Source organism: Pygoscelis adeliae, unplaced genomic scaffold (assembly GCF_000699105.1).
Source record: "Pygoscelis adeliae isolate BGI_AS28 unplaced genomic scaffold, ASM69910v1 Scaffold181, whole genome shotgun sequence".
NCBI classification, from domain to species: domain Eukaryota; kingdom Metazoa; phylum Chordata; class Aves; order Sphenisciformes; family Spheniscidae; genus Pygoscelis; species Pygoscelis adeliae.
The window spans coordinates 3,820,613-3,841,704 of NW_008824360.1; the positions used below are offsets into that span (position 1 = coordinate 3,820,613).

At 36.7% G+C, this 21,092-nt stretch overlaps 1 protein-coding gene across 1 annotated transcript in view; it reads left to right on the plus strand.

Moving 5' to 3' along the window:
- The first annotated feature begins 326 nt into the window (after window positions 1–326).
- EFCAB7 (EF-hand calcium binding domain 7) overlaps window positions 327–21,092 on the plus strand; it is a 30,514-nt gene continuing 9,748 nt past the window's right edge. Inside the window, exons 1-8 of the mRNA XM_009319823.1 lie at window positions 327–402; window positions 2,728–2,774; window positions 7,093–7,304; window positions 9,769–9,855; window positions 10,722–10,917; window positions 12,006–12,130; window positions 18,176–18,317; window positions 20,309–20,418. Of these exons, the coding sequence (XP_009318098.1) occupies window positions 2,729–2,774; window positions 7,093–7,304; window positions 9,769–9,855; window positions 10,722–10,917; window positions 12,006–12,130; window positions 18,176–18,317; window positions 20,309–20,418 (918 nt within the window). The 5' untranslated portion in view covers window positions 327–402; window position 2,728. The remainder of the gene's footprint in view (window positions 403–2,727; window positions 2,775–7,092; window positions 7,305–9,768; window positions 9,856–10,721; window positions 10,918–12,005; window positions 12,131–18,175; window positions 18,318–20,308; window positions 20,419–21,092) is intronic.

Genomic DNA, 21,092 nt, shown 5'->3' on the forward strand with positions numbered 1-21,092 from the left:
GGCGGCCTCCCGTCCCGGGGAGGTTTGTGCGAAGCCAGCTTGGGCGGGAGGTGAGGTGTGTGGCGAAACCCGGCCCCTCGGGGCTGGTGGGGACGCCGGGCAGGGCGGAGGGTCCCCGACGTGCGGGCGGGAGAAATGATACCCATCTGACGGGTTGGGGCAAGGGGATTGTAATGTCTTTTGCGGGAGGGTGGATGGTCAATTTTGCTCAAGAAGACCTCAGCGCCCACCGGAGGGGGAGGTAATGAGTTTCATGTGGTAAAAGAGTTTTCTCATTTCAGGTGAGCGGGGCCTGAGTGCTTGGGCTCGGAAGCTTAAGAAGCAGCAGTGCGAAACTTCCCTGCTGGTTTGCGTTTGCTGTGGATGGAGGCGAACTTCAGCCTCGGACCTGCAGCGGGAAAGGTCAGTATTGCCAGGAAGGTTATGACTTAATTGGTGGTTGGAAGATGTTTTTTATTTGTTAGAATCATAGCAACTAAAATTGAAAGTAATAGGCTGTGTCGTCCTGCCACTTCAGTCGAGGCCGGATTGCTCCCCTCTGTCTATTTTGTCTAAAGTGTCATTTGTCCAGTAAAAATGTAACAACCTAAGCCATGGGGCTGCTGGCAGTGCTGTCACTAAGCTATTGCTCACTGGATTTCTGAGCAATGTATTGGCAGCACTTCTTGGCAGAACTGTGGCCCACATAAGAAATACCTTGGTAATGGGAAGGCTAAAGAGTATAAATGAGAATTCGCATTTTATAAACTAGTTACTGGAAAATTAACATTTATTCTTCTTTTCCTCCTTGACTTTAACCCGCTTCCATTTTGTGTGTGTAACGCTGGTGCTTAATTATAGTGACACCCGTTTGCAGTAACCAGACTGTATCACAGTGTCCCTATGGGGTCCTTCTAATGCCAGAGTAATATTAAAGTGTCAGGCAGGCGGTCTGTGTATTATAAATAGGGTACTTCATCCATGATAAGCGATTATTATCTTTTTTTCCCAAGTGTAAAAGACCTATATAACTCAACAAGGTGCGAGTGATTTAGGCCTCCTGAGTAAAAATCCAATGAGTCCTGAAGGGGACCCTATGATGTCGTTGTCTTGTTGCTGAACTTGAAATATTCAATTTATTATACTGGAATATATTTTTCTGAAGTCAACATTGGGTAAAATAATATGAGAGGCTGTTAGACCAACAATACAACACGATTTAGTGTCCCTCTGTGTCGGCCTTCTAAAAACCTTAATCACCCTTGGTAAAAGCAGAAAGCTGCTGTTAAAGTTTACTGGCCATTGGTGAGCAAACAATATTAGTTACTGCTTTGAATTGTTTTAATAATTTAGAAAAAATGCATTTCATTTTTTTTTCATTCATTTACGATTATATGGGTAGTGTTCTTGTACTTCAGAGGCCTAAGTTGCGCAAAGTTTTATGCACACTCTTAGCTTCAGACTTATTTATTTCTATTAATTATATTTAGATAACTCTTAAAAGTAGAATTGTGTGCTTAACTTCACATACTTGAAGGATCAAGGGTTACAGTTTTGACCAATTTTACTATTAGCCATATGTTTTATTGAGTTATAACTATAAAAACAGAAAACAAAAGCCCATTCTGGTATGGGTTGGCACCAGAAAAAAGCATGTAATCAATTTAATAATTATTATATCACTTTTTTAACGCTGAATGTTAGATGGTGTTTATGACATTACACAGTGTCTCTGCTGAAGCTGTGTAAAGCTCCCCCAGCTAAAGCAGTCTTGGAAATAGGAAAGTCAACTTTTGAGTGAGGGAGGAAATCCTGACAAATATGCAATTCAATATAAACATGCTCACATGTAGTTTTTACTGGAGGACAAAGGGGGCTTTTACTCTGCTGTTAACACCAAGAAATATAATAGAGAATACGACATGACGTGAGTCAGTTGTGATCATGCAGCCACAGACCTCTCTCCAATGAAATAAGCGCTGCATCCATTCTTGATAATACTTACTTTGTTATTGTTGTTTGGCAAAAAAGTCTTTTAAATAATTCTGTGCCTCTCACACCTCTGGCCATGTTTAAATTGGCTTTTTTTTTTTTCCTAAAAACACTCCACCTTTGCTACTGCTGGTGAACTGTAGCAACAATGAGAGTGGCACTGGGAGCAAAACAGTGGTAGGTATGGTGTGTTCATTAATTTACCATTGTGACAAGTCATGCGAGGCATAGACAGTGGTAGTAAAGTCATCAGAGCCAACAAGTGCACTTCTGTACAAATTCTCCCATTGTTTCTGTCATTAGGAGAATTTAGCTAACGTGGCAAGAGTAGAAATCCTAGTGGAAATGTGTAATAAGGAAAAGTCCTAGTGGTTTTTTCTAAACATGGATAGCAATGGTTTGTATCACATATAACTTGAAAATCTGTTTTTATGCTTTCAAATAACATGACTATATAATCATTGTGATATCAAATGTTTGAAATTAAAGTAAAACACAATAAAATGAAACTTTTTACTGCCAATAAAGAATAAACTGTGAATAATAAGTAGAGCTCAAGCTACTTTTGTTTGTGGATCTCATAGTGCTTACCTACAAGCGCAGGTAAGTATTCCTGTCCCAGATGTAGAGAATGGAAAACATACGACCTAGATGTTTGGATGATTTGTGCTAGTTTGTGTTTCAGAGGACAAAGCAGAGGCATTATTAAACAGGCAAGACAGTAACAAATTCTAACTGTAATTGTATTCTTCACAGAATGGCCAGCAGTCCTGAGAATAACGCATCCCTCTCCATTCAGAAAGGTACACACTCAGAAAGTTCCCAAGCAAAGAAGTCCCAGCATGCAGAAGAAGCAATCTTTTACATGAACTGCCGAGCAGCTTACCTAACTGTTTTAAAAAGCAGTTTAGAAAATATTAAATCAAAAGAACAACTCCTTTTAGGTAATGATTAGATATTTTTTCCCCATAACTATTGTGTGTGATGATTACAGTGGGTAGTTTACAAACAGCAGTCAGCAATTCAGTAATGAGAGTATCCCAATGCATAAACTCAGAAACTGTTTTAAGGAATTTACAGTAGTTTTAGATAGGGTTCAGATTTCAAGTGTTGGTGGCTGTATCTTTGAAGACGCTTTCATCATTTACCTGTTATAAAATATGTCACATAGTGATCTTTCAAAGTTTCTAGAAACTACCATTCCTCAAAGTTTTTCATTTTCCTCAAATCCTTAATCTTTGTTGCTAGGTGTTGGATGACTCGTGGAAGTGGGAATAATATACAGAGCTTTTCATCTGTAAATCACCAGTATGAATGGGCAGAAGTCAATACTAGCTGACAGCTTACAGGGGACCTAAGTGAGTTGTTTAACACCACCAAATTTGATGGTAGCATTGTTGCTTACTTGAGGTGGGCCTAGATACTGCTTTTGATTGTGACATTTCTGCAATAAATCTTTCCCTGTCCCTGACAAATGATTATGTGAGTTGGTCTCAGTTCAGTTTATAGTGGGCAATTGCCCTGGCACAGAAAATCGCCACAACTGTCATTAATTGGCACAGAGGTTTGCAGGCGCATAGGAGAGGTTGTTAAAGGAGGCATGGATAGGGTAATTTACCCCTAAAGATAGTCTCACAGGTCAGTTCTAAGCCACTTTGAGTAATATGTAAAAATATTGCCTTTCCTCTACTGTTTCAGACACAGGTGTTTCATAAGAATTCTTACTCTTATTTTATTTAAACTCCTACTGAATTACAATGCTCCCATAGACTAAAATCAAAAGTTTTCATTTTTTCATCCATATTGTATTTGTGTGTAAGTGGTATTGCTGTCAGCAGTACAACAGGAAAAAAAATATCTCTGAATGCTTCAGCTGTACGAAATAAAGGTGTTAGTAGATACTGAAAGCTGTGGAGCTTGACAGCTTTTGTTTTGAAAACCTATGGAATTTCAAAGTTCCTTGTATGGAATTATTAGGAAAGTTACAAAAATTTATCTGAAAAATGGTAGTTAGGGCTGTGTATTGGAAATTGATTTCTTTAAAATACATCTTAGTGACCGAGTAATATAAGGAAGGAGTAAGATAAGACTGAGTAATAACCTGTTTCAGTTGTGAAGTAGGTTTCACTATCCCAGATAACATTTCTCAAGCAAATATAATACCAACTTTGCTATCTCTTGGAATTGTAGGATTGTGTACTATGTCTTATCATGTTTGGTGTTTGTTGGGGTTTTGGTTTTTTTTTTTTTTTCTTTCTTGGAGTATTTTTGTCCTTTTGTGAAAAAGTTTATTCATGGTTGTATGTAATAGCATGGGATTGTGTTAGGAAACTCATGAAAGTGTCTTTCAGTCCTGTTTTCTACCTGGAGTTTTGTGATGTGAAAATCTTAGCTTGCTTTATTGGAAAAAATGTTTCCAGCTCACATGGTTGACAAAGAAAACATGAGAACATAAACCTTCAGTTAGATAAAGAGAACCGAAATGTATCATTAAAAAACTAATTATTTTTGTGGGTTTTGGGGTACAGCGCAGAATGCACTTGGGATTGGTGGTAGTACAGGTTGCTTTCTCATAGTGTCTCATGAGTCCTCCTCATAGATCATGATGCCAGTAAAAGGTATGTGTATTATGGCATTGCATTTGTTTGTAATAAAAAAACCCAAGCAACGGCCAAAGGCAAGAATGTGCTAAGCTATCAAATAACGTAGTTATATCATAATTCTAGTGACCGTATTTTTTCTTTTGCATATGTGAGGAAATATTTCTTACTAATGGCTGCATTGCCCGTGCCTAAAATACGTGAGGTCTCCACGTGGAAACCACCACTATAAAAGCTGAGTGTACTTCTCTGTTGCACTCGTTTGTAGCTTCTTTTCCTATATCAGTACATGAAATTCTACCCGTTAGCAAGTACATTCTTTCAGCATGTGACTTAGTGTTATCCAGGCTTCCTCAGCTGTAATAAAAGTGCCTTTATAACATCCTAATGATAGTTTTGGATAATCTGGATTTTAAGATAGGAGTGGTGTGAACAAATGTCATCTCTTTTATATATGCTTTGGCTTTCATCTCTATCCATATGCCACTTCGCTACATAGCAAGTGTTTGGGCATTTTGGTTTCAAGGTCAACTCAGAAAGGGCAGTTAGTTGCTCAGGCTCCCAGTCTTTTCAGAGATATTTAAGAACTTCTTTTAAAATTTGCAAGCATTGAGAGTTATTATAGACTTATATTGCATCTTAAGTAAATTCTGGCATTTATCAAGTGAGTGGTGCCAGTGTTTAAGCATCTCTTGCTACATGATGTTTGGCTAATATTCTAAACTGTGAAATATTCACTTAGAGATTGGCCCTGTGAAATTTTATTTGTAGGAGTTTTACTTACTCATGGATAGTAGCTTCATTTTCTGTGGTATAATATTACTTAAGGTATTTAGCAGAATCAGTCTGTAAAGAAGTATAAATAAAAGGTGCAATCTAATTGAACTTTCAAAAATACAAACTTGGGAGGCATGTAGGGTATGGCAAGCGTTGATCTCCCAGGATATATAAAAATACAGAATTGTCGTGTATTTGAAGGATACTCTGTTAAATGTAAGTGAATACTGTGCTATATTGACATTCCAGGGAACTCAGCTATCCACGTAAACAAATACACAAACTAACTGCCCTTCCTTGGCTGACCTTGACGTTGAAATCCTTAAACAATTGCTACGTGCCCAAGCGTTGCATGGATAAAGATGTAAGCTGTGCTGTATTCTCCTGACTCTGATTGTAGAGGTGACAGGGCAGAAATCTTTATTTAGTCCTTGGCATTCAACTGGAGGTTAGCAACAAAGGTGTCTGGTTTTGTTTGTTTGTTTTTATGGTGACACAGTTGCCTACTGCGAATTGTAACAATTCCACCACCTCATTTCACAGATGCTACTGAACTGCTCTCAGCTGGTATAGACTTGGTCAGTTGGCTAAAAATCAAACTGCCAGCATAGGTAAAGATGAAGGATCTTTTGTGTTTCCCTAAAAAACTTGATTGTATGGGAGGGTATAAAAGCACCTCTCCAGTTTCAGATAGACTGTGCATTAGAATTTAATTCAGTTTAACATAATGTCTTCTTCACCTTCACGCTGGAAACTGGTGAAAGGATGTTTTCAGTAAAGACTTTTAAGAGGCTAACTAGATCTGGCAAATTCATTTTGAAGAATACGAGGTGTAGGTGGGACTGGTTGCATGTATGGTATTGGCTGTTGGCCTTAGCAATGTATGACTGTTGGTATCATATTTCCTTTACATTTGAAATTCATGTTGCATAATTTGAATTGCTAAGTTCAAATGTACAGATGTGACATAAAAGGTTTTTTTAAGATAAATTCTACACTAGGTCTCAGTTCTTTGCAAAATAAATGGAAAGACTTATGTGGATCTTAGTAGAAATAGGATCTAATAATGTGCAAGCTTACAAATAATAGGTTCTTGATATTAAGGCAGAGGATACAGACACTGGGCTGAATTTTACACTTGTCACTTGAGGAGACTGTCTTTGAATTAATGGATATTTTGTTTAATTAATGATTTGAACCCGTTAACTTTATTTAAGGGAGACATCCCATTGAGTTTAGTAGAACCGTGCATATGAGTAAGTGGAAGCTTTAAGCAAAATATTTCCTGTGATATTGTTGTGTTACAAAAAGTCACAGACTGCTCTCTGATTTCTTCCTTTTTCTGTAGAAGAAAGTGGGTGTGACTCTCAGCAGTGCGGCATCTGTCATCTCTGTGCTGGATCACAGTTCGTGAGGGATGATGTAGGGTGCCAGGCGCTGCCTGTTTCATGACTCCTTTCAAAAGAATATGTGAGTGAGCTTATCTGCCCCTCAGGCTGCTTGAACATCTCTGGTACAAACCAGAAAATTCAAGGCCAGGGAAGGTCAGTGTCAGTCTGTATCAGTGGAGTACGGGATTGAGACTATAAGCAAAACTGTCCTTCAGACCCACTTTTCCCTTGGATTGATTTGGCTTAAAAAAAAAAAAAAAAGTCTGAACATGGAAAGTGAGTAAAGGCTATTTTGAGAAAATTCCTTTACTGACAGCTGGAATAGATAGTTAATATTGTGTTTTATTGTTCAGTACTTCAACAGGCTGGAAGAAATCCATCTCAGAAGACAGTTAATAAATATTGGACTTCACAAACGACTACACTGAATTTTGATGATTTTTGTACTATTTTAAAAAAAGAAAAACCAGCTACAAAAACTGAACTGCTCGAAGCATTTGGAAAAATAGACACAGATAACACTGGATATATTTTACATGATGAACTTTATAAAATTCTTACAACGGTAAGTATCAGTAGAAACTTAATTATCCATCTTTAACCATTAATAGAGATTTTGGAAATTAGATGGTAAAACTATTCTGAATGTGTAAACACATATTCGTGACCAAAAGAATCAATAACTGATTCCTGGTTTTGTTTTTTTTTTTTTTGCAATTTTATGTCTAATTTTCTGTGGTTATCTGATCTTTCTTCCATTTTTTCCCCTTACAGTCTTGCAGTTGATAACCTGTCTGTCCCTTTCAGCAATTGTGCCTTGAAGGTGGAAGCTGGCAGAAAAAATATTTTTCATACTTTCACAGAATGCTTTGTTGAAACCCTATCTATGCTGCAGTGAAGCAACAGAAACGGAAGCACATGTCTCTCCCTTGGTTCAGTTAGTGCAAGTCCCTCTATTCTCTACAGAGCCCCTCTGCAGCCCTCTGGGGTTATGAACTTTTACCAAGAGAATTAATGACATACCTTTGTTGTTCTCCCCTCACAAGTTGTTGTCTATGTATGTTCAGATACAAAGTTAAAACCCAATATTTTTATGTTATACATAAAATATCAGGGTCAGTGCTTTAGTTTTATCACAGCTATGATGTTCTGTCATGCCAGTGACCTCACTGGATCTTATAGTTAGTTCATCAGGGTCTTAAAGTAAACTGTCAAAGTAAGTCAATACTTTGGTTAGAGATTACGCATTGCCAACCCAAAGCATGCAAATGTCATAAGGCTTACCTGAACATGTCATTAATATGGCTTAAAATAATGACATTAAAAAATATCTGGAACTTCTTATTTAGCTGCTGAACTGCCACCGTATTTTTAGGTTTCATGGTACAATCTGAAAGGATAGAAAAGACTTCTTTAAAAATAGCAGCTGAGATTTTTATGATGATATGAGATTGTAGGAAATGCAACTTTAATGAAAACATTAGCAAGAGTATGTTAGAATGACGAGTGTTGGCAAGATTAAAATCCAGGTCCTCTGAGGATCTGCAAAGCAAGCAAACAAAACCCCTGAAACAGAACAGTTTTTCCAAGTTGGTGTAGAGCTGATGCTCTGACTTTAAACTACATAATGTGTGTCACAGATGATTACAATGATTTTCTTCCTCTGTTCTGTCAGGTTTTTTGCTCTGTACAGCCAAAAAAAACCCCTTCATTGTAAAAGCCAAACATCTTGCACAACACAAATGCTAGGGAGCAGTAACAATTAAAAATGGACTAGTTGTAGAATTCTAGTAGAGTGCTCAAAAGTGAGAATAAAACAATTTTAAGGAAATGTAGAGGAGAGCAAACTGGAACAGAAGAAACAAACAATTTACATACTGTATTTGTTGTGGTTGACCCAATAAAACAAGATTATTTGTTTAATTCAAACATCGTGGCAGAACCTTCAGTCCTCATTCTGCATGAACAAAAAGATATAGTTGCAACAGTAAGGAAATATTCTTTATATAACGAAAGATAGAAGTAACAGATGTTGAGTGCTACTGTAGTTATGCCATGAAGAGCTATAAACTCTGTATTGTTACATAAAGTCAGAGCATTGCTTCATATAGACCCAGACTGAAGAACTTAGTAGACGTGCTTGCAGTAGCAACTGGTGCTGTTCAAAGAGGGGAGGATCAGGATTTGATTTGTTGCAATCCACTATGGCTCTGGGACTGTATGTCCACATCACATCTTTACCAACAATAAAGTTGTTCACGTTTTCAGTCCCAAGTTTACACCATGCATCTATAGCTGAGAAGTGATGTGAAGTAGATTTCTGTACAGCAGTCATATGTTGCTCTGTCATTGCTAACAGCCCTGTGAATCTGTGTGGAGGAGATTGCTGGAGGACCTTGTGGAAGACATGCTTTCTTCCTGAGAGGTGTGCCTTGTGTCCACATTGCAAGCGGGGCACTTGAGATGGTATTTTGACATACAACTTCAGACTTGATTCCAAAGGATAGAAATTGCTTTGGCTTTACACTAATGATTCCAAGTAGAGATAAGTGCAAGGCAAATTCATGCCTGGAATAACCCTTCTAGTGAACTAAATTGCAGATGTAAACTGGTATAATAGGATAGCTCAAGTAAATAAGTGAAAGTAACCATTATGAAGTTAGCTCTTCGTTGTTAGCATGCTACAATATAAGTAAGAATGACTGAGAGCTGGGATTCCTTAGTTTATGGAAGATTTTCTGAAATTGACGTGTCATTCATGGTAGGTTTCCAGAAGACACCACAAAATTGCATAAACTGATGCAATTCATCTGTTCGGTATATAGCAGCATTGTAGGGACATAATTTTTTACGATGTTGACCTCTACTTTGACGATTCCAATCAAAATCCATTTAAATCTACTGCAAGATAAGATTCCCTGAAAGGATTTTAAAAGAATCTTTCTTTGTGTTTTTATTAAATGTGTGCTGTAGGTGAACAGCATTATTGATTAGGAACCCAAACTGAGTTGTGGGTTTTTTTATTGCAGAGAGGTGAAAAAATGACTTGGGATGAAGTGAGTGCCATTACTAAACAAGCTGGTTTTAACTGCAGTGGCAAACTTGACTACAACAAGGTATGGCAAACAGAGTGATATTATTTGTTCTTGCATTACTGGCTTGATGTTATTGACGGTATTAGCATTATCAAACACAATACATACCACCTCCATGTGTTGGTCTGTTGATGACCTTATCCTAGGCGCTCCCTCCCCCCTGCCAACTGCCTACACATTGGAACATGGGCTGATACGTATTTCTGTTTCACTCACTTTATCTGGCTATTATCCTTGGAAAGGTCACTTGCTGCGAGTGAACTTAATGTATTAGGCAGAGCCTAATAGTAAGCACGAAGCCTAACAGCATGTGTGAAGGTAAGAGTTAGAGGAATGGCAGAATAAAGATGACAATTGACAGCAAACTTAGCTAATCACTGAGAGTTGCTATGTCTGTGACATTTCATAATTTCTTGTGTGGGGGACATTATTGTATATGTTGAACATCTTATTTTCAAGATGCAACATCTTATCAGGTTTTTTTTATGTTATCTCTAAGCAGTGACTAAGTTTTGAACTGAATAAACAGTCCACAAAGATTTGTACATACATATAGTTTCATAGGAGAAAAACAACCCCCTATTAAGAATCCTATGTTAAAAAAAAAAGTCTTCAAATATCTAGAAAGAAATATAAATCACCTCTTGGGTTGAAAGTCGCACTTAATTTTTATTCCATATTTGGACCTCCTTGTTGAATCATGGCTCCATTTTACTGCGTCACTTGAGTGGTTGCTCTGATTTATGAAAATTAAAATTAATGTTGTGCTTTAAGAGAAAATGCGTTACATCTGTTGACCTGTCCTTTCCTTACTAATGTTACATTTTAATCCTTAAAACTGTGAGAAAGAATGTTTCACTTAACAGGTTACTTTTCTTTATCTAAAGTTTTGTGACTTATACATGACAACCAGTGAGCAGTGCTGCAAGACTGCACGAGAGAAACTTCAAGTTGATAGTCGATTGAGGCAACAGCAGTTTGGAAGTCACACTGAGACTTCCTCTGAAGGGATCACACTGCCAGTGTCAAAACCATCACCAAGAGTCTCAAGGAAAACTGATCACAAACTAGCACCAACAAAAGGTATTTATATTTCATATTGAGAATTTTCATTCGGGTGGAGATCGTGCTCTGGATTAATGAACAGCTGAGTATTTGTTTAATTTTTCTCAGATTAGTGCGGATGTTACTGACTAATACTCATTTCTACTATGGCAATCGCATAAATGTTTCGGTAGAATATCTGACCCCCATGTTCAAATGGACTTTGGCTGTAACTATGATCTGAAGCTCTCAAATTCTTAAGGGTGAATTTCATTGACTCTCATGTGACACAGTCCGGAGGGAAGAGAGAAAATGAATGCTCAGATGTTGCAACACAGGCAAATTATTTATTTCCTTCCCAGATCAGAGATGAAACCTTAAACTTTTATCAATAAGCAGTCTGTTTCAATTATTGAGGCCACTTTTCAAGCACAATCATTATGGGAGTTCAATGTTCTTTCTGAAGTTACAAAGATACTTAAAAACCTTCCCAAGCTGGAAAAAGACCACAGGCTAACAGACTGCAAAGGTACCACGTATGAAATATTTGCATTTGTATGTAGTGTGCATAGTTGCTTCAATTCTAGGCAATACTGAAGAGGTGCAAAGATGACAGAACAGTGATGAAGACTGAGTTTATGTAGCTAAATCAACAATTGTATCAGCAGAGTTGCCCCAACATAAGGAACCAGAAGGTAAAGGCTTGGAAGTAATTGCATTGGGCAGCTGTGCATAAATGATGTGCTATCTGGCAGGGAAACTACATTGTCCTGGAAAGAAATAACCTTAAAATAGAAGCAGGTCAAACCTATCCACTTAGGACAGATTTACTTTGATTCCAAGGTAAATGGAATCATGTAGTAACAATTTCTTGTCCTTCAGACAGATTTGGATTCCAAGGTTCTGCCATTCATATGCCCGTTCACCTGGGATGTACAGTCAGGGAAGTAAAGATGTTTGGCTAATGAATTATTAAATGTTACATTATTATAAAGGAAGTCAGCTTATCTGATTGAAGCTCGTCATCCATTTTTTCGTTGTGTGCCTATAAATGTAAGGCCTTATGAAAAATAGCACTAGGAGTGGGTTGAAATAATGTAATTGTAACTAAATACCTATGTTTATAGGTGATAGCAGAACTCCTTCAAGACCCTCATCAGCTCAAAGTTGCAAAGCATCCGTTTCTACCACTATCAGCAACTGTGCCAGTAGCAACAGAAACACAAAGCTAATTGAGCCAGACACAATAAAGGTATCATGTAAGCTAGTTGTCTTGAAATTATGCTGTGTTCCTCTAGGCACATATGTTACTGCATTTTAAATAAAAAACTGTTTTTCTCTTATTTTTAGCTTACGTTTTATTAATAGTTTGTCAAGGGCAGCTATAAACTAGTGAGAGGTTTCTTGATACTTATTATTATTAACATTTTCATATACTGTTGGTTTTGCTGACATCTAGTTATTGAAAATAATTTTTCAGGTGTGAAGGTTTAATAGAACAAAGTGTTTTTTATAAATGAAACCACTGTTGGATAAAATGTTTAATGACTTTTTGAGAAATTTAAAATTTAATAATTTATTAGGTTGGTGAGAACTTTAAATGCTTTAGTAGTCTGAAAGATTGTGTATCATAAACCTTTATATGAAAGGTAATTGGAAATAAATAACAGATCTGTGAGCATGTACAGTTTGTTGGGCATTAATTTGTAAATATATGCTGTAGCCTGAAAATATTGATTCTTAGTTAGACTAATATGTTCTATTAGTATTTTCTTTTAAATAAATCACTCATTCAATATAAATTCCTGTGGGAGAAAGACAACAAAGTCACTTTGCTAAGTCAATATTTGTAGAGTGTTAATATTGATCTTTTACCTTTGTTTTCCCTTTCTTGACTGAACCTTTACTAGTTTTCTTTCAACAGAAAATAATAGCTGTAGAAATATAAAACATTAACTGGGAACTGCTAGGATACATTAAAAATGTGCACCTTGAGACTCCTGTATAAAAGGGAAAAAATGGTTATGACCACATAGTATAACTGCTGCTAGAAAATGGAACTGATTGTTCTCATGAGTTACATTTTTGTTTCAAATAACAACTCAGTATTTGTTATTGAACTCTGAAGTCCTTTATATCTTTGACATTGCTATACAGTGACACTTGTTCTATATTAAAATTTAAAAACATAATCTCAGAGGAATTTTTTGCAGTGTGTTTAGGTATCTGGACCTCCATGCAATTTAACCTGCAATTTCACCTTATTCAAACATGATATGTAGTATATAAAACCATTGCACAGTTTCCCAATATTGTATTCTTCTTTCTTTGTACAAGCTAGTAAGAACTGACTGAAAAAAAGCAGCTGCAGATATCTATTACTATTGATTAGCATCATACAAAAACTGAAATCAGTCAATAAACGTGAAAAGGTGTAAGAAGAACTACTAATTTTTTTAACCCTAACTATTAAGGGCACAATGCGAACTTTGTCAAAATCAATGAATAAATACACAGTGATTCATTTGGGCCGCCGATCAGAACGTAGCACCCACAATTTTTCTTATTTATCTTCTATTCAGATTTTTTTTTTTCTGCAGTTCACCTGTCTTTTTGGGACAGGAAGAAAATATTGCCATCATGAAGTTGGGTCAAAGCCAACTGTAAATTTCTGACAGAAGAAAACGGTGGAAGTCAAAACATGGTGAACATCTAAATTTAAAAACCCTTAGAAAACATGGACTGTATTCATAGTGCATTCTTCCATGTGTTTTCTTTTTGTCAGTGGAGTTTGTGACATGTTCAAAGCCATGTAAATAACTTCGGGGAGGAAGAAAAATAGTTGCGGAAGTGCTACAGATGTGCATAGTCAACATGCTGACCTGTTGGGCTTCAACTGTAGTTGAATCACAATTAATTAAAGCATGGCTAATGGAGATCTTAAATTTCTGCAAAATATTCTTGTCGGTTTTAGTCAAGATTGAAAGGCATTAACAAAAAAAGAAAGCAATGTATCATGTTCTAAAATCTTCTCTCTGCGTTGGGTAGCTAAATTCTCCTTGCTAAGGATTCTCACCTTTGCATTCTGCTCTACTGAAGTCAGTGAAGACCTGCACGCACAGTGGGTAGCAAAAGAAGTACCTGAGAAAAGTCCTTTTCCTGAAAGATACAGTTATATGCTCCCACTTGTATCAGTGAAGTAGCCTCATGCAATTGAACTAGCAAGACTTTTTCTGTGCGTATGGAACAGGTTTGTACAAGACAAAGCGTTGAACTGAAGTTCTTTGCTTTAATCATAGGAACAATTCCTCTCACAAACATTGCTTTTTATTTTGAATTATACATGAGTATGTGGACTATTCAATAATAACTTAATGCATTCTATTGCTATTACAATTTATTTGGGCAGTGACCAGCACTGGCAGCAACAGGTAGTCCCTAACATTTCTTTATGATCAACATTTTTAATACAAACATTTCCCACTATGTTAGCTATTACTTGACAACTCTTGTTCTGCATTGAAGTGACATACTAAAATCAAAACAGAAAAATCATCTTTTTGCTTCCCAAGTTTACATACCTGTTTGTAATTTGACATGGATAATTTAGAGAATATAGCACCACCTTACGCCCTCTGCAAGAATAACAGTTTAGTATTTGATTCCTAAAGCATTGTCAAACTTCTGCTTACTGTTGCTTGCATCTTAACCTGCACATTGTTCCTTGAGATATTTTCCCTGCTTACTTGAATTGTTTGATGTTCCTGTTGTAACAATATCTATCTGAATGCAAAACTGCAAAAAAGGTAGTCTTTTGTCTGAAATAACAGCTAGAAAAACGGAAGGTAAACAAACAGAACAAAGCTACTCTCTATGGACTCTCTGTGAGATGATGGTTTGAGGACCACTGCCATAGTGAGAAAGGGGGAATAGGACGTGGTTGTTAGAGTAATTTTTGTACATGAAAATTGTCACAGTATCTTTTTGATTAGTTAGAGCACATTTGGACTGCTGTTTAGACTTGTATTATGTACTTTTATAAGTCTCAAAGAACAGCCATGTTCCTTCATTAGCAGACCTTTTGACTTTGATCTTTTTGAAATGTCATTCATTTTTCAAACAGTTTTGTAAGGTATTAAGCTTCGAGACTAAGTGAGCTAACAACCAGTTATCTCAGCTGTGTCAAGTTTTAAGGAAAAAATCTCAACCTACTGCATATGGACTTTAGAGGAAGTTAGGAGTCATGCAAGTATTGGAATAAACAGTTTACTGAGAATGGAATAGTACTAGAATGATTTAACAGGTTAAACTACATATTTGAATTCTGCCACTGATTTATGTTGACTCTAATGTTAATATCAACTCTCATTATCCACTTGTTTGACTGAGACAACCCTATCTGTTGCTCAAAATTTAACCTCACCATTAAATCCCAGTAACTTTTGTCTCATTTCTCTTCTTTGCTAATTATTCTTTGTGATCAGACCCCTTTTGCTTGTCCCGTCACTAGAAATCTAGTCTCGTAGATAAAGATCAGTATAGAATTTTTAGGTGGCCTTGTTAATTAGGTCTATACCGCTACATAAAAGGTGGCCAGGGACTGATCTCTGACTCTGTGGACCAAGTATCATAGGCAGCTTCACGTCCACGAGGCTTAGGCCTAGCACCCTCTCAGGCAGATTGTGTCCACTTTAAATGGCACTTGGCTTGTTTTTTTTTCCTAGAACCCATGTGGTAGTGTTGTGAGTTTATGAATGGCACTGGAAAACATAGTTTCTTAGTCTTATGTGTCTTCATCCCAACCAAGAGTACATGTTACAAGTTGTGGGGTAGGTCATGGCTTGGAGGGTGCAAGGTTGTAAAACCTAGTGGGATGATGTTGACTGTGTAGGTGACAGAAAGCCAAATCGAGTGCAGTTACGTGCATATTGCTTTTTGAAAGTGGTGCCTGAAGTGAAGAATCCTTTGAACTGTGTACACATTTTCTCGAAGAGCACTAGTTGTAGTCATCTGAAACAGAGCCATGGAATGAGCTAACAGCTAAACAGTATGGGTGGTAGAGTGTTGAATGCTTCACCTTGCTTCTTGCTGTCGTTTATTTCACAGTGTAGATGTAGCTGGTGAGATGAGATCATTGTTCCTCTAACAACATGCTGTTCCCTCTGCATCTCTGATGGCAGAGAAGATAGGTTTCTACAAAGGTCCCGGATCTGACATGTTATCTTAACTGGAAAAGATTATGGGAGATTATGGGAGTGGAGGGACTTGGATACTAGTTTTCATCAGGGACTGGATGTTCCACTTTCTTTTTAGATAGCTTAATTGATCTTTGTCTTTTTGATAGCCTTTGCTCTGAGGAAGTATGTTTGCTTTTAAAGTCTCTTAGAAGTTCCTTAGCAAAGTCTTAATTGTCTTTCAAATCCCAAACCTCCAAAGAACAGCACAAAGTGAGTTGGAAAGTATATAGTATTTGTACTTAAAAGTACTCCATATTGTATACTCCTGTATGCAAGTATAATTAGCAGAATTTGACATCTAAAATTGGTATGATGCATTATGCTACCAGAACTATTGGGGTACTGAGGCTGAAATAATTGTTGCTTTTAGATCAACATCTTGGATAGGACAGGGTAGTCTTACCATAACAATAAGTAATTTGAGATTAAGATTGTTTCCAGGTATGTAAAATTTGGAATTCTCAGTATTCATCCACATTGATGTTTTGAGGATGATACAGTTTTATTCCTTTAGTGTGAAGATTCTTTTCATAGCTGAGTTTGTGCTGTTTGGGTGAAACTGATAAAATAAGAGTGATTCAGAGGCAGAAAATGGAGTGAGAGAGAATATTAGATTCCACAGTCTTTCTATGCCAACACAGGTGGTGAGTTTGCTCAAAGTACACTGCGCTCTTTGTTTTGACTAATCAATAAAACGTTCTTAAAGCACAAAGGAGTATAATGAAAATTAATTTGGTAATGTTTGAACGAGAAATATTTAGTATAGAGAAGTTGATCCTGTTCCCACAGAAATCAGTGGCAAAACTGTGGCACAGGACTGAAGGCTCTTAAATCCATGAGTCCCTAAGTAATCTACATTCTTAAGAAATGTAGAGTTCTGAATAGAGAAATCTAAATTTAGAATCAGAGCTGCATGTATTATCAAGTGTGTTACTTGGCATCCTGGGTGTACGTACACAGGCAAAGTCCCGTTCTTGCCTGACACCTTTAGGTCATTGACTGTAAAGTACCATCAACTGAGCGTGAATGTGCTGTAATGAGAACTGATTCTTTAAGAGGAGAAATGAGATGTAGCACTCTGATGAAGACTGGCCTTAGATGGAGTTAGTAGTCAGCCTCCTTACTGGGAGTTGCATGCAGACCTTTTCCATTTTTTACAAGCTCTCTTCTCAAATCTGTGTTAGCTTACCTGTTACACTGAACAATAAGCATAGGTACAGCCACCTGGACAGAGCTCTCTGCTGAGATTACACTGAAAGATTCCTTCTGCTAGGCTCCCCTCAGAAACATTATCTTCCATTGCTAGGAAAGTGAACAGAAATCATGAACTTAATTTAGACCAGGGAAGGCAAATCAAGAATGTCTTCCGTTCCTCAAGGCATACAATATGTCTATAAGGACTTTATTTTTATTTTGCTAAAGAAGTATCATTCAAATGATATTTGAAATTGAAAATTGGGACCCGCTGTTTAAAAAACAAAATTTGAAGCATGTAGCTACTTTAGCATCTTGGCAAAATCATGGCTTCTCTAGGAACCATATTATTCACAAATACAGCAGTTTTCAGTTTATGTCTTTCCAACAGCTTTGACAGAAGTCAAGAAGAACCACTTAATTTGGCCAGTACTTGTGCTTGTGATTTGTCTGATCTCGCTGTTCAGCTAATCAATTTTGTTCTTTGCTCGATTGACCTGATGGAACTAACGTAGCAGAATTCCAACCTTTCAGTGGTAAATCACACAGTTCAGAGAATTTCATTATTTCAGTTTGATTCTTCATGGCAATTCAAATTTCATTTCAACTATTTGAGCATTGGGGTAATCTGTATGTTTCTCAAGCATTTTCACAAGTGAAGCAATGTTACTATCTGCTCTGCAAAAATTGACTACAAGAAGGACTATTTGAGAAAATTAATTTTAAAAAAAGGAGTAGAAGATCAGTGCTGTATCTTCTGTATTTTATGCAGGATTTGTTAAATCATCAAATTAATGTATTTCAGAGAAGGTGCTTTTATCTTGATCAAAGATCAAGGCAACATCTAATATTTGCTTGATTTCCAGGAATGGCAATGTGCACAGTCCAAAGGATGCTTCTACTTAGAAGATGATGGTGAAATCATTAGTCACAAGTACAAGTTGCACTTACCTCAGAGGTCTACAGTATGTATTACCATCAAGCCTTTGAACGTTCATCAGGTCGAAGGTAAGTGTGTTTGTATTTCTTTGGAGAATTTTCCTCTATGAAAAATATTTTCTCTTCTGCTGATACATCTTTCCCTTTCTCACTTGCATTACTTTGCGATATTGCGATATAGCAATACTTTTCTCTGTTGACAGAGTCCTATTAAAAATATAATTTAACTTGTCACACCATATTTTCTGCTTAGTTGTTTCATGCTCACTGCCTGAGCAGTGAAAATCAGCTAAGTCCATTATCTTTCTCCCTTTAGTCAGCCAACCTCTTAAATTATTTTTGGCTATAGTTTTGTGAAGTTTCTTACTACAAAATTCAAACATTAGCACTGTTTGCAGTATCTCTCTTTAAGGTGTTAATGTACTTTGTGGGAAACAACAGTACAAAACTTAGTTAATATTGTATTCTCCACCTCAAATACTTTTGTAAATACTTAAAATAGGTTATGGCTTTTTATGGCAGTACGGTATCTTGATGTTTTGATTATGAATCTTGTCTGAGGGATTCATAGCTTATTTTGCCTATTTTAATTTTCATCTTGAAAGAGTGAAGCCCAGCATTAGAGCCACCTGAGATTAGTCAGCCATTGTGCTCCTTTTTTCCGAATGCTATTGGCTTTGTTCTCTCCAGTGATTTACCAAGGAGCTTTATCTAGTTGCTACATTGGAATTATTTTTTCCCCAAGTAGATGATTTCCTCTTTAATCCTGTGAAACAGGAGCCATTAGATCCCAAAGATGTTTTAGTCATCTGGACTGACTGTTGTGCTACAGGTTGGTAATTGGTTCTGATTGAGGTTGGTAATAAAAACTTCACTGCAAACAACTGACAGAAAGTAGTCATTTTCCAGTTACTATCTGGCTGAAATGGGAAGCTGATCAACAGACTTCTAATGGTGAGGAAATGTGGTCTGATACTAACAGATTTGAGTCACAGAATGTCTCGGTGTTCTGCTCTTAACTTTTCTTTTTTCATGTGGCACCCTCTTAAACTGTGCCTTAGAATAGTTCTGCTGCAGGATTGTCCAGACATTCTATGTAACCAGAAGAGTACTCACTTGTCTTTCGTAAAAACAATTCTACTTTTGCACAACATTATTGTCCTGTATATAGAAATATCTTTGTGTTTTGTTGTGAAGAGGAAGGCATAATACTGGGATGTAAGGAAAGGATCCATGTTAGCAGAGCAACTACCTTTTTATGAGAAATCAAAAATATCTTCAAATGTTTAACAAAGTTGTGTGGTGTGGAGCCATTCTTTAGTATTCTTGACTCCTAACTGTAGAAAAATTAAGCCCTCATTGTTTTGCTGTGGTCTGATTAACTTGAAGACCACTAAATAGCTCATTGATTGATTGCCCTCAGGAACTGAGCAGCTACAAGAAACCAAAGAGGTTCAAATGGCATCCATTCAACATATGTAAGACCAGGCCTCCATTCCAATCCAACCGAAGACAAACGAAGAACAACTAGTGATGCCATGTAGAGGGATCTTGCTATTTAAATCTTAAAAATAATTGAAACTTATACTTCTGAGATTTACATCTCCTGGTATCCCTAGCTTTTGCACATAATCTGGGTTTCCGGTCAAGGTGAGTTTAACGATATTTTACAGAACTTCAGGAGAGAATATGATATAATTTTGCTAACATCCTTAATTGCAGGTATCTACGAGCCTTAGTATAAAGAAAAGTAATAAATAATAATGTTGTACTAATGGTAGAAAACAATGAAAATAGCTTCCTGAACTACCAGAGGTTTTAATATTGGAACTATTAATAGTAATCATTATCTGTAAGACAATCACAAGACTTGGAACAATTTATCTGATCGACCTAAATAGGAAGGAAATCCTGATAGCATATAATGGATTCTTTTTTTCCATCTTATATTAACAGGGATCAATATTATAAATAGCATGGAAACATCTACTTCGGGGTTCAAAGAAAACCAATTTTGAGCCATTATTAAGCATTTGTGTTGGGAACGTTTTTCTTTTTAGGAAAATCTTGTCACTGGTTGTCAGTGGATACAGCTTTGTATATTCTGAAGGAAAATGAAACCCAAGAAAATCTACAGCTTGTGAGCTTTACTGAACAACAAAACAAAGAGGTTAGATATTTTTGTTGTATTCCTAGTTTAATTGTTATATCTTTAGTGTATGTGTTAATGCTGCACAGATGAGTTCCCAATGTTTGGAAGGAATTCAAACTGTACCTAATCAGACTAGAGGAGAGAAGAAACACTTGTTCTGTGCATATTCCCTTTCAAAATTGACAGAACTTACGCAAGGTAAGATGTAATACTGTCTTAGTTATGCCCTTTGGATGGGCTGAATTGCAAGCCACTTGTATAGAAGTTTAATGAAATTCCTGTGAGGACCATATTATCATGTGGTGTGTTGGCAAGTATTGCTGAGTTGCTGGTTACCTGTATAGATACTCTGTGGAAACTCACTTGTATTTCTGCACCTCCAAAAACAAAAGTTCAAAGGTAAAATTTGTTAAAATTTCTTTTATTTTCTTTCTCCTTGCCATATATATATATTTTGAACTTCATAGTGCACAGAATATTCTTATCCTATGGCAGAAATAAGGGAGGAGAAATGGCAGCATTAAGTTACTTCCCCCTTACAAGCCATAGGGAACTTGGCTTGCTTCTTAAACCCTAAGTCACTTGTGACTTTTTACATAGGAAGTTTTTGTTGCTAGTTTGAACAAAGCTGATAAATCAGGGAGGAAATTAAAAACTCGGTGGGTTTTGTCAGCCTACTTCTGGCTGCTATT